Consider the following 13,537-nt stretch of genomic DNA (forward strand, 5'->3'; position numbering starts at 1 on the left):
TTTGATTGAATATACAACTATGGTTGAGATGGAACGTTCTGTCCACACAGCAGAAGGAAGAGAAGGTGGATTTGGCAGAAAAATTTGAATGAGCAGAAATGAAGAACAGCACACAAAAGCTGGGAACTGTTGCACCACGCAAATATCACCCTCGCTCTGTCTCAGCTCCTGGATGTGTTGCGTTGCTCAAACGTGCCACTTTCTTTCTCTCTAAAGCCACTTTTCATCCTAGCAGAGGTTTTTTCCTAGGACAGAAACACTGTAGAGCCCTTCCTATAAAATCAAATCATTTATTTTAGGCTGAAAAAAGTTTGTTCTGTTTTTTTTTTTTAAAAAAACGCGTATCTACTGAGCCTTCCAACTGCTTTCTTTTTACGGCCTCCAAATTGGGGAAGATTTTCCACGCAAAGAGAAACCATTAGTCTCGCCATGTTACCTCCACTTCGTCAGTACGATACCTGAAAGAATGAAAAAAACACAAATACCATTTTAGTTGGTATCCATTCCTCTGAGCATGAGATTTACCTTTGAGTAAACACATGCAAAATGTAGCTTTAAGCGGCCTTTAAAAATGGAGGGGATGGGAAGGGATACAAAGCTGCAATCATAATCATGCTGATTTGCCCCAAAATCCGGACTCCCAAGACCTTCATGACCAAAATGTAGGAGGTGTTTGCTTAACTGGGGAGTGTCTGCATTTTCTGGATTTGTATTTAAAGGTGCACAACTGCAGAAAGTTTAAAAAACGTGGAGTTAAAAACACCGAGGTAAAGCCACTGCTCCAAAAGTGTCTTTGATTTAGTAAGGATCTAAGTAAATTTATGTTCATCAGCACTTCTATGTCCCATCTCCTCTTAATTTCACATCCATTCTTTCCCTCTGCACTGCAAAACATTACCTTTGCGTAATCCATGAATCTTCAAGTGCTGTGACTTGGCCAGACCGAAACATTTCCCAGCCAGCTTGTGCAATCATGGCTCCATTGTCAATACAGAACCTGGGTACAAAAAGGTCATGAGGAATCATAGTTGGAGAATAAAAAAAAGGAGACCCTTTCTGAGTGCAGGGTCTCTGTAGGTCCTTGTTCTCTTGGTCTTATTTCCCTTCCTGTAACAAACAGGCCAAGCACAGGGCTGAAAGGTTGCCAAGGCTAGAACTCAAGGAACATCCACAACAGCATTAAGTCTGCAATAGTTCCACTTCCCAAACTTTTTACACCGACACTTGTAGGAGGCAGGTTAGTTGAGTCTCAGACTCAGACCAATAAATGGGTTCAAGCAACATGATGCCCACCATGGCTTTGCTAGGCTGTGTAGATTCTGCAACACCCAGTTGGGTCTCTGAAGAGACCCCCAACAAATGGCTGGAAGCCAAGTCTAACAGGATCTGGGGAAGAAGGTGGAGAGGGGGAATCTCACCTCTCATCAGTTGCAAAGAGTCGGGCTCCTCTCTCTCTGCACATGATCCCCATCATCTCTTGCAGTCGCTCATTACCTGCAAAGAAAGGAACAGTCTCTCTTGTTGAAAAAAACACGGGTTGAAAGTCAACAAGCACTGCTTCTAACAGACCAAACCATCCTGAGTTTTCTGCCCCTCTGGTTCAGTGGTTAAAGGCACCAGGTTGGAAACTGGAGGACTGTGAGTTCTAGTCCTACCTTAGGCATGAAGCCCACTTGCGGACCTTGAGGCAGCCTTTCTTTCTCTGCCCTAGGAAGACCAAGGCAATGGCAAAGCTCTTCTGAAAACGTTGCCAAGAAAACTGCAGGTCCAGGCAGTGGCCAGGAGTCAAAACAGAATCAAAGTTAAAAAAAAAAAACTATAATGAACCCAGAAAGAACACCATAACTGGGGTCTACCCATGGACTAGTAAAAGAAGAGAGATCATAGCTGTCTCAATTACAGCCTGGGATTATGCAGCTGCTCCTTGAAACTGAGTTGGAAAAAGGATTTGGAAACTTGGCTCCCTTTCTCCAAAGACACAATATGTGGGCCATGATCTGAGAGCAAGAGGCAGATTGAACGGAAGAGAGAAATCTCAGAATTTGAAACAAGAAACAAGAACATTCAGAACTGGAAAAGGTTAGCGCAGGGAAGAATTGGAAGGAGATATAAAGTAAGTGGGGAACCAAGATTCTGAAACGGAAACCTTCAGAAGGTAGAACAAATCCGTTCAAGGTGACACCACTCAGAGAGGTTCAAAGCCAGTTTCCCAGTCCTGAGAGAAGGTTGGGTGGAACAAGAAACCAGCTTTTTTGAAACAACATGCCGAAGACTAATGCCCAGATTAACAAAGCACGATTGCTGTGTTTGCACAGCATGTCTTACCCAAACCAATACAGGTAGTCCTGGGGTTACAATGGCAATAGTGCCGTGGTCAGGCACTACAGAGCACAAGCAGGTTGGCGGGGGCCTTAGGTGGGTCGGTGGAGGCCGCAGGAGGGCCAGAGGAGGCCTTAGGGAGGTGCTGGGGAGCGCTGGTGGGCAGGCACGGAGTACAGGTGGGACAGCAGGGGTCACAGGCAGGATGCTGGGGGCAGGGGTGCTATGGAGCGCAGGCAGGGGTGCTACAGAGTATGAGATCCCTGGGATCTCATACTCTGTATTGGGCTTCTTGGGAGAAAAAGCAGCAGGAGCTACTTAGTGGAGTGACTTCCAACCTTCCCTGCTGGTTTCCCCATTGATTATGCTTGTGGGAAGCCTGCAAATGGAAATCACGTGACACAGCTTCCTGCAACATCATAACTGCAAGCCAGGTACCAGAGCACCCAGATTGCGATCACTTGACCTCAGAGATGTTGCGATGGCCGAAACTTCGAGGACCAATCATGAGTCCATGTTTTCAGTGCTGCTGTAACTTCGAATGGTCGCTGAACAAATCGACATAAGCCAAGGACTACCTGTAAACCATTTTATGGCTTCATATAATACCCTGAACCACAGACAAAAACTCTCCTTCAAGAGAAGCTCCACTTCTGTGGATTTCATGGACCTTCCTATATAGTTTTCATGGCAACAATACAGTTTACCATCACTGTCTTTTGGGATATTTTTCAACTTCCCCCTCTAGCCCTGAAATTTCTCGGTAGTCTCCCTTCCAAGCACCAAACACATCCAACCCTGGTTAGATGAAGATCAGCCAAGGTTGATGAGGGTCCAACCACTGTTTTTCTTTTTTGGTGGCAGCTGGGGGGGGAAATGATATAAACCAAACAATAAAGTTGGTTTGAAGCTTTATGGGGAAAGGCAGTAGGTGATTAAGAAGACAAGGGCATCAGTCATTCCCAGCCTCTACCCGAATCACCTACAGCCAACGCCGCCCACAATTAAGGCCTCGCTGGAGCCGGTGTGTGCCATGGCCCGTTCTGTGATCTCCACCAGCATTGCAAAGAGTGTCTCCTGGTGAAGGAGAAATTATAGGATTAGTAAAGAAGCTTTCTTTTCAATTTTCAGCTATGGGTACCCATTCTCTTCCATCTATGCGTGCAAAATACATTAGCCTTCACCCATGATGGGGAAGAACTGGATCTTTTCTAGCTGCTGGCAACAGCTCTGAAGCTTATGAGCCTCTTCCCACCATCCCAGAGCCTAATCTGTCAGCCCTACAAAGTAGACCAGACTAAGAAACCAAGGCCATGTAGGTTAGTACAACTTTTAAAGTAACAGCTATAGTAACAGAATGAGCTTCTCCACCTCACTTTAGCTTTGTGTGAAATAGGGAGGGGCTTGTCTGAGCCGTTTTCTCAAGTTATTTTGTTGGCCTCAATCCCCCCTTATCTGATCATTGCCCTGGTAGTGGCTCTTCCTCCTCTCCTTCAAGATTATTCCCTCTTCCCTCTACATAATCCCAGATCCAGATTTGGTTAGTTCCTTACCTGTAGAGAGAAGCAGAGGTCCTCTGGAGTGCACTGTCCTGCGGAGAGCATCCTGTGAGCCACGTCCTGCAAGAGAACTGTGTGAATCCCTGCACTATTACAGGTAGTCCTCATTTAGCAACCACAATTGGCACCAACAGTTCGGCTGTTAAGCAAAGCAGACGCTAAGTGAAGCTGCGACTGTGCTTATGATCTTACTTCAGCTTTCCTTTGCTTTGCAGACCTGTGAAGGTCGCACATGTGAGGATTGGTTGTAAAGTTACTTTTTCATCACCGTTGTAACTGTGAACAGCCACTAAACAAGGCAAAGCTAAACAAGGACCACCTCTACTGATTGACATTAACATGCTGCAATTTGTTGTTCTTTTTTTTTTTTAAGTAATATTTAGTAATATTTTGCTGACGAAACAGGGGAACGTCCCTCTTTTTAGAATAAGACTAGCTTTGTTTATGGGAGAAATCACTCTTGGATCCTAAATACCCTGAGGAAATATCTCGGGATGCTGAAAAATGGTACAGGATGAAGCTACTTGTCCTTAAGGGCCAGGGTGGTTTGCTACTTCGCTGTGCAGGAGGATAGCGCATATTAGTTATATGTTAATGAGGTGTTTTATTAGCAATAACGTTTATTTATTTTGTTTAAAGAACTGATATGGCCAGCTGTCTCACATAGTGATCCTAGGTGGCCCAGAACAACAGATGAAAACAATGGAATGAAAACAGAACTACGCTTTTGCACCCTCAGCAGGCAGGATGAGCAGGTACTGAAGCTGGGTTGGATCAGACCAAAGGTCCTCTACCTTATTCCCCCCTTTGACAGCCACAGGCCCCTTGGAAGCTCACAAGTCAGAAGTAAGGGCATAGCAGCCTCCCAAAAGCACCAGCAATGGACAAAGAAATAAATACCCATAACAGGGTGTCACAGAGAAACAAACAAACAATTAAAGTTCCTTCCAGTTGAGCTCAACTCCTAGCGAATTCACAGGCACATCCCCGCATGGCAAAACATGGAAGTGGTGCGCCATTGCCTTCTTCCAGAATATGTTTTTCAACTTTATCCGACTGACCTGACATTTCCTGGTGGCCTTCCATCCGAGGGTTAATCTGCTTAGCTCTTTTGAGACCCACTGAGCTGGCTGGGAATTGCCTTGGCTGTGATCTTGAAGACAGCATTTAAAAAGAAAAGTCCCTACAGCTAAAGCTCTGAGGGTCGCTTTGTGGTGGATCATCCTTGGAGGAGGACAAAAGGGAGTGGGATTTTAATCCTACCTCTATGTGGGACAGAATCCCAGAGAAAGACACATCCATGCCTTTCACTGTATATGGAAGCTCGACCAACTTTTGACCCCTGTGGAGAAAAGAGGAAGCATTGAATCTCCTTCTCCTGTATGGGGCTATAATCTAAGATACTGTACAGTGTCCCTAGAGCAGTGTTTCTCAACCTTGTCAACTTTAAGATGTGTGGACTTCAATTCCCAGAATTCCCCAGCCAGCCATGCTGGCTGGGGAATTCTAGGAGTTGAAGTCCACACATCTTAAAGTTGACAAGGTTGAGAAACAGTGCCCTAGAGAATCTCTTCATTTTGTCCTCACACTGCAAGAAACAAGAAATAGAGCAATGCACCCAGCTTCTAGATTTCAATAGTTGAGAATAAAGGTCCACTAAGGGGGACTTTTACCACAAATCCCACCTCCGAAGCATGATGTTTAATAGAACGAACTGGAAGCTAGAGTTTAATGTGGCTTCTTCCATCTTTTGTTTAGTATTAAGACCACCACCTACTCTTTGAACGCCATCAGCGTGGATGCTATTTTACAGCATAAAGCAGAAAAGGAACCGCAACCGGTGACATCTGCTTGGCTTAGTAAGATATATGACAATCACACACGGAGTCAGCCTTTGCTGAAAGCACAGAATTCAGAAGAGAGTGGTTAGAGAGACCACACGTGGAGAGGAGATGGATCCTGCTAACTTTCTCCTATGTATTAACTGGCCATTTGTAGGCCTTCCTGAAGATTTTGTGGCTTTGTCAAAATTATTTAATGTTGATCCAAACTGAGGAGATGGGACCCGCATCTAGTACAAATTAAACACAACCTGTTTAATAGAACAAAGAAAACGATTGTGTTAGTGGGTCGTCCCCCCCGCCCCCGTTATGACTTACTTCTTGGCCATCTGTTCAATGTTGTAGCCTGGACTGGGATCATTCGAGATCTAAGCCAGAGGTGAATAAAAGAATCAGATTTCCACACCACCACAACAAACAACAAACAAATAAATAAATGATTAAATGTACTGTATATGCTGTCCAACTTCTAGCGACTCTCCTTACTCAAACCACACAATCCCATGTTTGAAATGCATTTCAGGCCTGATCTATAGAGCCTGCATCCCATCAAGGCAGCCCCCGACAGTTAGTATTTACTCACTGAAGCAGATCCAGACACATGGGGGCAAAATTACACCCACAAAGTGAAGGAGGAGCCGTTCTCTCCTTTGATTATCTGTCTCGGTAATGGCTCATGTTCAGAACAGCTAATGGAAGTTCAACAATGGTTAGAAAAAGCCAATTGTCTGTTTCTTTCTCACTGCAGGATGACTTTCACTCAATTTTCTCTCTCAGCTGGTGGGATTACTTTTGTGGAGTGTTTCTGTTCAGGGCCTCATCCAAGCATGTCCTCTCCCAGAGACTCCACCTCATTTCTAGCCCTCTCTAGTTCCTTCCCAAGTGATCTTCATGACCATTACAGATTCCCCCCCAAATTCTCTTTCTACCTGGAAGCCTGCTAAAAATTCCTTTTAGCGCATCAGTAATACTGTTTTGGCTGACACTTCCTTCTTTACATGTAATTTACTCTCCTGTATATATTCGGAGACTAAACTGCAAAGTATTAGAATAACCCAACTTGACAGACTTTGGGTGTATTAGAGTTCAGCTCCTCTGATCTTCAAGTCAGCACATCTTGACTGCTGAGGATTAATGAAGATGTTCCAACATATCCAAAGGCACCAGGTCGTGCTACTCCTCATCTTCATGAGATAACCAGGGAGAAAATAGACCCCATAGTTGTTTCCACAGCTACAAAGGGTCTCTGGCGCACCTCACAGCCCTGCTGAACCTCTTCAAGATGTAGACACTCAGAAGAAAGCCCCATAGCATTCACACAGGGTCCAATGAGACCAACTTGCCTTCTCATCAATGTTCAGCTGTTCTCACCTTCAACACTCGAGCAAAACGGTCCAGGCAATTCCCCACGGCAATGTCTATGGTTTCCCCAAATATACGATATCGATGCTCAGAGTAGGCAATAACCTGGGTGGGAGGAAGAGGAGGACACAATTATAACCCTCCCCTTCACTAATGCTGAACGGACTCTGAGAGTCCACCTGGGCCCACCCAACCCAAGTTCTTTTTCACACCCTCTTAGGTAGAAATCATTAGGATTAAAACAATAACAAGGCAAGACAAACTAAGCAGAATAGCAATACGTTTGCTAAGACCCATGCTGGGGAAACCACAAAATGAATTATGCCCCATAAAATGTAAATCAACAAGCGGAGTCCTAAGCCATCCTGTCCCAGGGCCTGTGGAAAAAGTCGGGTCTTCAAGGCTTTCTGAAAAGGCAAGGTCAAGGCCATTTGGACTTCAAGGGGAATGGAGGTCCAGAGGTGACCACAAAGAAGGCCCAATCTGGAGTTACCAGAAGTTAACACAGGGCCCTGGAAGATGCTGATGGTTTCTATCGGATCTTGTTGGATGGGCCGAAGCCATCAGAGCAAACCAGTCCCCTATCGTTTCAAAGATCACCGCTGTCTGTCTGTCTGTCTTCTCATACCAAGCTCTTTGACAATGCTGGGATTCAGCACCAAGGAACCTAATCTCCCTCCCTGCTCAGGAGTGCAGGAAAAGACGTTTAGAAGGCCCCCTATGACAGAAAGGAATTCATGAGCAGGACGTCCTTTCTCAGAAGGAGGGAGTAAAAGGGCCTCTTTGCTTTTGGTGTTAAGTATGTATTTACTTCCAACAGCAGAAGCACACTTGAGCAGAACATTTTGAAGAATGTTATGCTTGAAATGCTTCAAGGCAAAACAGTGAAAATATAATATACTTCACTAATGGGGCGCCACTAATGAAAAATCTCCAGTGCTCACTTTGCATGAACTTCAATGTGGAAATAAACCTTATCAGACAATGTGATGGATGGAAGCCTATTGGGGATCCCGCAATGTTGCATGAGAAATGGAACTGCAGAACAGAGATTTACGTGCAAGAGGTTCTCTTTAAAAAAAAAAAAAACTTCACTAAAGCAATCAAAGTGCAATAAATAAGACCACACATGTTTTCTTATGCAACTTATTCACACTAAGCTATAACATGGCTGCTTTTTTCCAATGTGTCATGTAAATCTGGTCACTCTGAACCAACCATGGATTATTTAGCACAATGTGAACTGAGTTTGAAGATGAGTTAATGCTTCTTGCTAAGCCATGATAGATATGGTTTCCTTGTTTCTCTTTTGGTGTGTCATATGAATTCAACGGCTTGTTTGTAAATCACGATTTATGGATTTGGGTGGCATGTGTGAACTTGGGATATGATGATTTATATCCAACTGTGGCTTAGCACAAAGTGCAAACCCAGAAACGCCCGCCAACAGAAGCCCTGTCTTCCTCAGTACCTGAGTGTTTCCACCACTGACATACAACACTGTTGGGTTCTTTGCACCGGTCACAAGCCGCCCCATCTCAATGTGTCCAACACAATGATTCACTCCCAGAAGTGGCTTCCCCCACAACTGGGCCACTGTTCTGGCCACAATAGCCACGGTCACAAGAGGGGCACCCATCCCTGGACCTGAAAGAGGGGGAAAATATGCATTAAATCCAGTACAGCATTGATGTATGCCTCTTGGATTTTATTTTGCATTGACTTGTTTGTTTTGGTGGGCCTTACAGCTTATTCAAGACAATTCACTGATTTTACTCTACCAATCTTGAGCATTTAAAACACCGCTTGATTCTCTAAGATTTAGGATAGATTTAAGATTTAAGATCTAAGATTGATTCTCTAAGAGTGGAGAACCAGTGGTTCTTCAGATGTTGCTGAAATACAATTCTCTGCAGGTCTAGCCTACACGGCCAACAGAGAGGGTTTCAAGGAGATGAAGTACAGCTACAGGTTTTTCATGGAACCCTAGTCAGAAGAATCCAACTGTCTCCTTCCCTTTAAGAAAACAGATCCACCTTTGGTGAAAGCCACTGCATCAATGTCCTGAGGTTTCAATCCAGCCTCCTCCAGAGCCTCACGCAGCACAGTAAGGACGCAAGAACGGTGGTGGCGTGCTGTGTCACCTGGAAGGAAACCTAGAGGGACCAAAATAGGAAAAGGTCAATACTGAAAGCACATGGGCCCGCATTTTGTGCTAGGAGATGTTGCATAGTGCAAGGCCAAGTTATATGATGAGCAGAAACTGAGCCAATTCCTGCATTTGCTGGCTATTGATGACTTTCACAGATTCATTCTCCTCAGAAGATAATTAGAAGCTGGCAATGCATGTGCCAAGGGCTGAAAGACACAGTCCAGCTTCCTTCACCAGGTGATAAATTCTATGCATGGCAGAGGTACCTTTGAATGTATGGAAGAAACGTAGTCCACAGAAGGGTACAGAATATCCTCAGGGCTGCTGATACATTAACCAGGACTCTTTGTGATTTATTCATTTTTTTTAAAAAAAGCACAGAATTTAACATCTGGCCAAATTATATTTTGGGGGTTTCAACATGTGCATGTTACTAGACCTTATAACTGAAGGAAATGTCTGATAGTAAACAGGAAACAGCATATGGAATCTTAGAAAGAAAATATCGAAGTGAATAATACTTCAGAGGATTAGAGATAAGGTTTCACTGCCTTGTTCTTGCCTGATCCTGCAACCAGCAAACTGAGAACCATTTATGCAAAAGCAGTAAAAAGGGGCAAAATAAAGGAAACATACAAAGGTGCTAAGTTTATAAAATATATTATTTGTCTGCAAAGCATTATTTAAGATATGAAAAGAGCCCACCCCCCAACCCAACTAAATCATTATACCTAAATATACATGAAGAAAAGATTAACAAAAGTAGGAACATTTCATTAGGGAGCTCTGTGGTGTCTTGCCTTCTTCCAAAGAAAAATACTTATTCGGCAGTGTTGGGCTTCAGGGTTTAGTGACTGCGCTTTAGACAACAATTTCCTGAAGTTTCACCAGCAACTACAGCTGGCATCTTCAGAAGCAAGGAACATACTTTACAGCCAACTGAGCAGGAACTGACTGGGTGCCTCTTTTTATAGTCACATGACCTGACTTCTGATTGGTCTTCAGCCAAGCTGGTTTCCAATTGGTGCAGGTTGGTGAGGGCTGGCCTACGATTGGTGCCCAATCCTGATTGGTCGCTTTCATGGCATTGGTTCCTGATTTGTCTTTTGTTCATACCCATTTCTGAATGGTAATTTCCAATTCAAACCAGAACCCATTTTAAATACTGGTGCTTGTATTCAGAGTCTTCCAGTCACCAATTCCCTGGGATCCATTTGCCTTTATTTCTTCCTACAATCCTGTTTTTTTACATTCTTCTGAGCAGGACTTCATACCAGGTCTTCAAAGGGCCTGGCCTCACAACTCTGAAATCAGCTGCCATCCTCTGTCTAGTTATTTTATGGTTTTAAAAACGTTTACAACCCTTTGCATTCGGTTCACTGGATTAGCAGAGTCTGCTTATTCTGGCCTACTCTTATTTAGCTGACTGTTTTAGGTGATCACTTATTTTAAAAAAGGGTGGATACACCTGATCCTATCCCAGAAATGTATTGTTGTTGTGCTGGTTGTCTTAATAATTGTTTACTGGGTCTAAGCTAATGTTATTTGATTGATTTGTAATTGCGTTTTATTTCTTAACAGTTGCAACTTTAGTCAAGGACTTCAGAATACAGCCTTATTGCTTCTTATCCCTGTCCTGGAAAAAGCTAGTTTTGGCACCTCAAAGGCAATGGCTTTGGCTCAAAGGAAAAACATGGTTTCCTAAACTTCAAAAGCAGGCACAGACTCCTGCGCTAAAATGCTAATACTACCTTTATTAAAATGCTAGTTGTTGTTGTTTAGTTGTTAAGTCGTGTCCGACTCTCCGTGACCCCATGAACCATACTGCGCCAGGCCTTCCTGTCCTTCACTGCCTCCCTGAGTTTGCTCAGTTTCATGCTCATTGCTTCAGTGATGCTATCTAACCATCTCATCCTCTGCCGTCCTCTTCTCCTTTTGCCTTCAATCTTTCCCAGCATCAGGGTCTTCTCCAAAGCCGATAATTCTACGTAACATAAACTAATGTTACTGGATCAATTTGTAATTGCGTTTTTTGTTCTGCAGCTTGGAAGATGTGTGTAATACTAATAATTTATTTTAGAATGGAGGGGCCATCACAGAAAAGGCCCTGCTCCCTTAGTTTTGCCAATCAAACTGTTTTATCTTCTGGGCACATGAGCACAGATCTATGTGTAAGTGTATTAAGTGTATTTACTTAAGCTTGAGTGAATTATTATTTTTTATTTAACCTGCCCCCACTTCTTTGAAACCAGGCAAAAATGCTGAATTCTTTTAGCAAGCTGCACACCCTTTCTCATATCTTGTCTAGGCCAATGTCCTCCAAGGGCATTGACTTCAACTCCCAGGATCCCTTCCTGGCCCCATACTGGCTAGGGATTCTGGGAGTTAAAGTGCAACTAGAAAGCACCAGGGTGGGTAAGAACATTTGTGGGAAACACACAGGATACCTACCCTGTCCTGGAGGGGTTACATATGTTCGTCGGGGATTGCTCAGCACCTCTCCATCCCGTACAATCCCAATTCCAATCTTGTTGGCGCTGCCCTCAAAGCCGATCACTATGGGCATCTCTTCCTGGAACACCCAAAAGAAAGGAAAGTTTGATTCCTTCCAAAGACTCAGCGGTATTTCTGACCAGAAGAAGGCTGTGGGTTTAGGGTGGTTTGTGAAAGGAACCAAAAGTTTTCATTTCTTCTCATCCCTATCTGGTGACAAAGGGCATATTTAGTCTGACAGAAAGCAGCAAGGAAGTTTAGGGGTGTTTTGGAATGCCATACAATGTACCTCGAATAATAGCCCCACAGTTACCATCATTAATATGTCTTAGATGCGTTTCAAACTCACTTGCTCCTAGGAGTAGGCATTCTCCCAATAGACAGGGAATTTAAATCCACAGATGATACCATTCTTATGGGCACTGAGCAAAACACGGAAGCTCAGAGATTTTGTTCACTAGGTTACAAGCTAGGGAGCCAAGACAACCGGATCCTAAAGATACGGTCTCCTTAAAATTGAGCTCAGCTTCAGGTGACTATATAGACACATCCCCGCACGGGCATTTGCAAAGGTGGAGGAGTCAAAATCTGCAAAATGGCAGACACAGTGTCACACACCTTACAAAAGGTGTTGGACTTTGATTGCAAAGCTGCAACTGATCCAGCAGATTTTGACAGACAGAGGGACTCTGCTGCATTCCTGCAATTTCCTTGGCAATCATATGGAAGCGATTTGCCTGTTGCCTTCTTCCATGCCCCTTGAGATTTCCTAGTGGTCTCCCATCCAAGTCCTAGCCAGAAGAGAAAAAGTCAACCATCTGACCCACTGCCGGGTTACAGAAAGTAGAGTGAATGTGTGAATTCAGGATGTCAAAGAATCCCAGATCTCAAAACTAGGGGTTAACAGAGGAGGCTAAGGATAAATTCTGAGCAAATCATGGTTCTGTTATGTATTTGTTCGTTACTCCCACTTCAGGAGCGCAAGGGGACATCTTCCTATCTTCCTCCATCAAGATCAACTCTGTAAAATAGGTCTCTACCCCAGTGTTTCTCAACCTTGGCCATGTGGGGATTCTGGGAGTTGAAGTCCATGCATCTGAAAGTGGCCAAGACTGAGAAACACTTCGCTTTTGCCAGTTTGAGTGCGTCGCGGGGCAGAACGGCAGCCGTGATTGCTGCTACTTTTAACAAACCCTGGAAGCGCTCGGGGAGGAGATTTTGCGGACCTCGGAAACTGCGGCCATCCAGGATCCCGCCTGCGCGTCCCGCTGCTCTCCAGGCACGATTTCCTTGGCACAGCCGGGCACAGCTTAACTAACAAGGGCTGGCGATTCGGGAGAAGGAGTAGCTTATGTCTTACCTCGGGCTCTTTCCTCTGCTTTTAGGTCCGCCTTCCCCACGTGCGGTACTTCGGAAAGCTCAGCGCAGCAGGAGAGGGGAAAACACGCGGGCAACAAAAAATGTCTCGGAAGGCTAACCCAGCAGCAAGGAAAGGGTTAAATCGCATCGAGTCCTCCCCCTCCCCTCTTCTTAACGATCTACGAGATGGGGAAAAAAACCTCACGCTCTGCACAGCAGACACGAGCGGTTTAAATTCGACAGCCTCCACGTGAGGGTTAGAAGGTATATATTCCAACCCCAGAATTTTTCTTAAAAAAAGACTTATTAAATATTTCCCTGTATGTAAGATTTTGTTTTAGAAATGAGACCGCATGTTCCCTTCCGCTCCCCTATACTTCAGGCTCTTTTTCTTTGCCTTGATCCCCTCTTCGTTGTTCAACTGGGAACCGAAGGTGTTGATGATTCGGGGG

At 44.4% G+C, this 13,537-nt stretch overlaps 1 protein-coding gene across 1 annotated transcript; it reads right to left on the reverse strand.

Moving 5' to 3' along the window:
• Positions 1 to 274: 274 nt before the first annotated feature.
• Positions 275 to 13,399, reverse strand: OSGEP (O-sialoglycoprotein endopeptidase). Its single transcript, XM_007438488.4, has 12 exons — positions 13,087 to 13,399; positions 11,685 to 11,805; positions 9,118 to 9,237; positions 8,553 to 8,728; positions 7,091 to 7,186; positions 6,038 to 6,087; positions 5,142 to 5,220; positions 3,873 to 3,938; positions 3,306 to 3,396; positions 1,419 to 1,494; positions 899 to 997; positions 275 to 458 (listed from the first exon to the last, which is right to left on the reverse strand). Exons 2-12 carry the CDS (start codon positions 11,797 to 11,799, stop codon positions 419 to 421), a joined length of 1,008 nt encoding a protein of 335 aa, XP_007438550.1. The 5' UTR covers positions 11,800 to 11,805; positions 13,087 to 13,399; the 3' UTR covers positions 275 to 418.
• Positions 13,400 to 13,537: the final 138 nt, after the last annotated feature.

This window comes from Python bivittatus, unplaced genomic scaffold, assembly GCF_059951505.1.
Source record: "Python bivittatus isolate LINGU-HERP-01145 unplaced genomic scaffold, Pbiv_v1 ctg000430_np1212, whole genome shotgun sequence".
NCBI lineage: Eukaryota > Metazoa > Chordata > Lepidosauria > Squamata > Pythonidae > Python > Python bivittatus.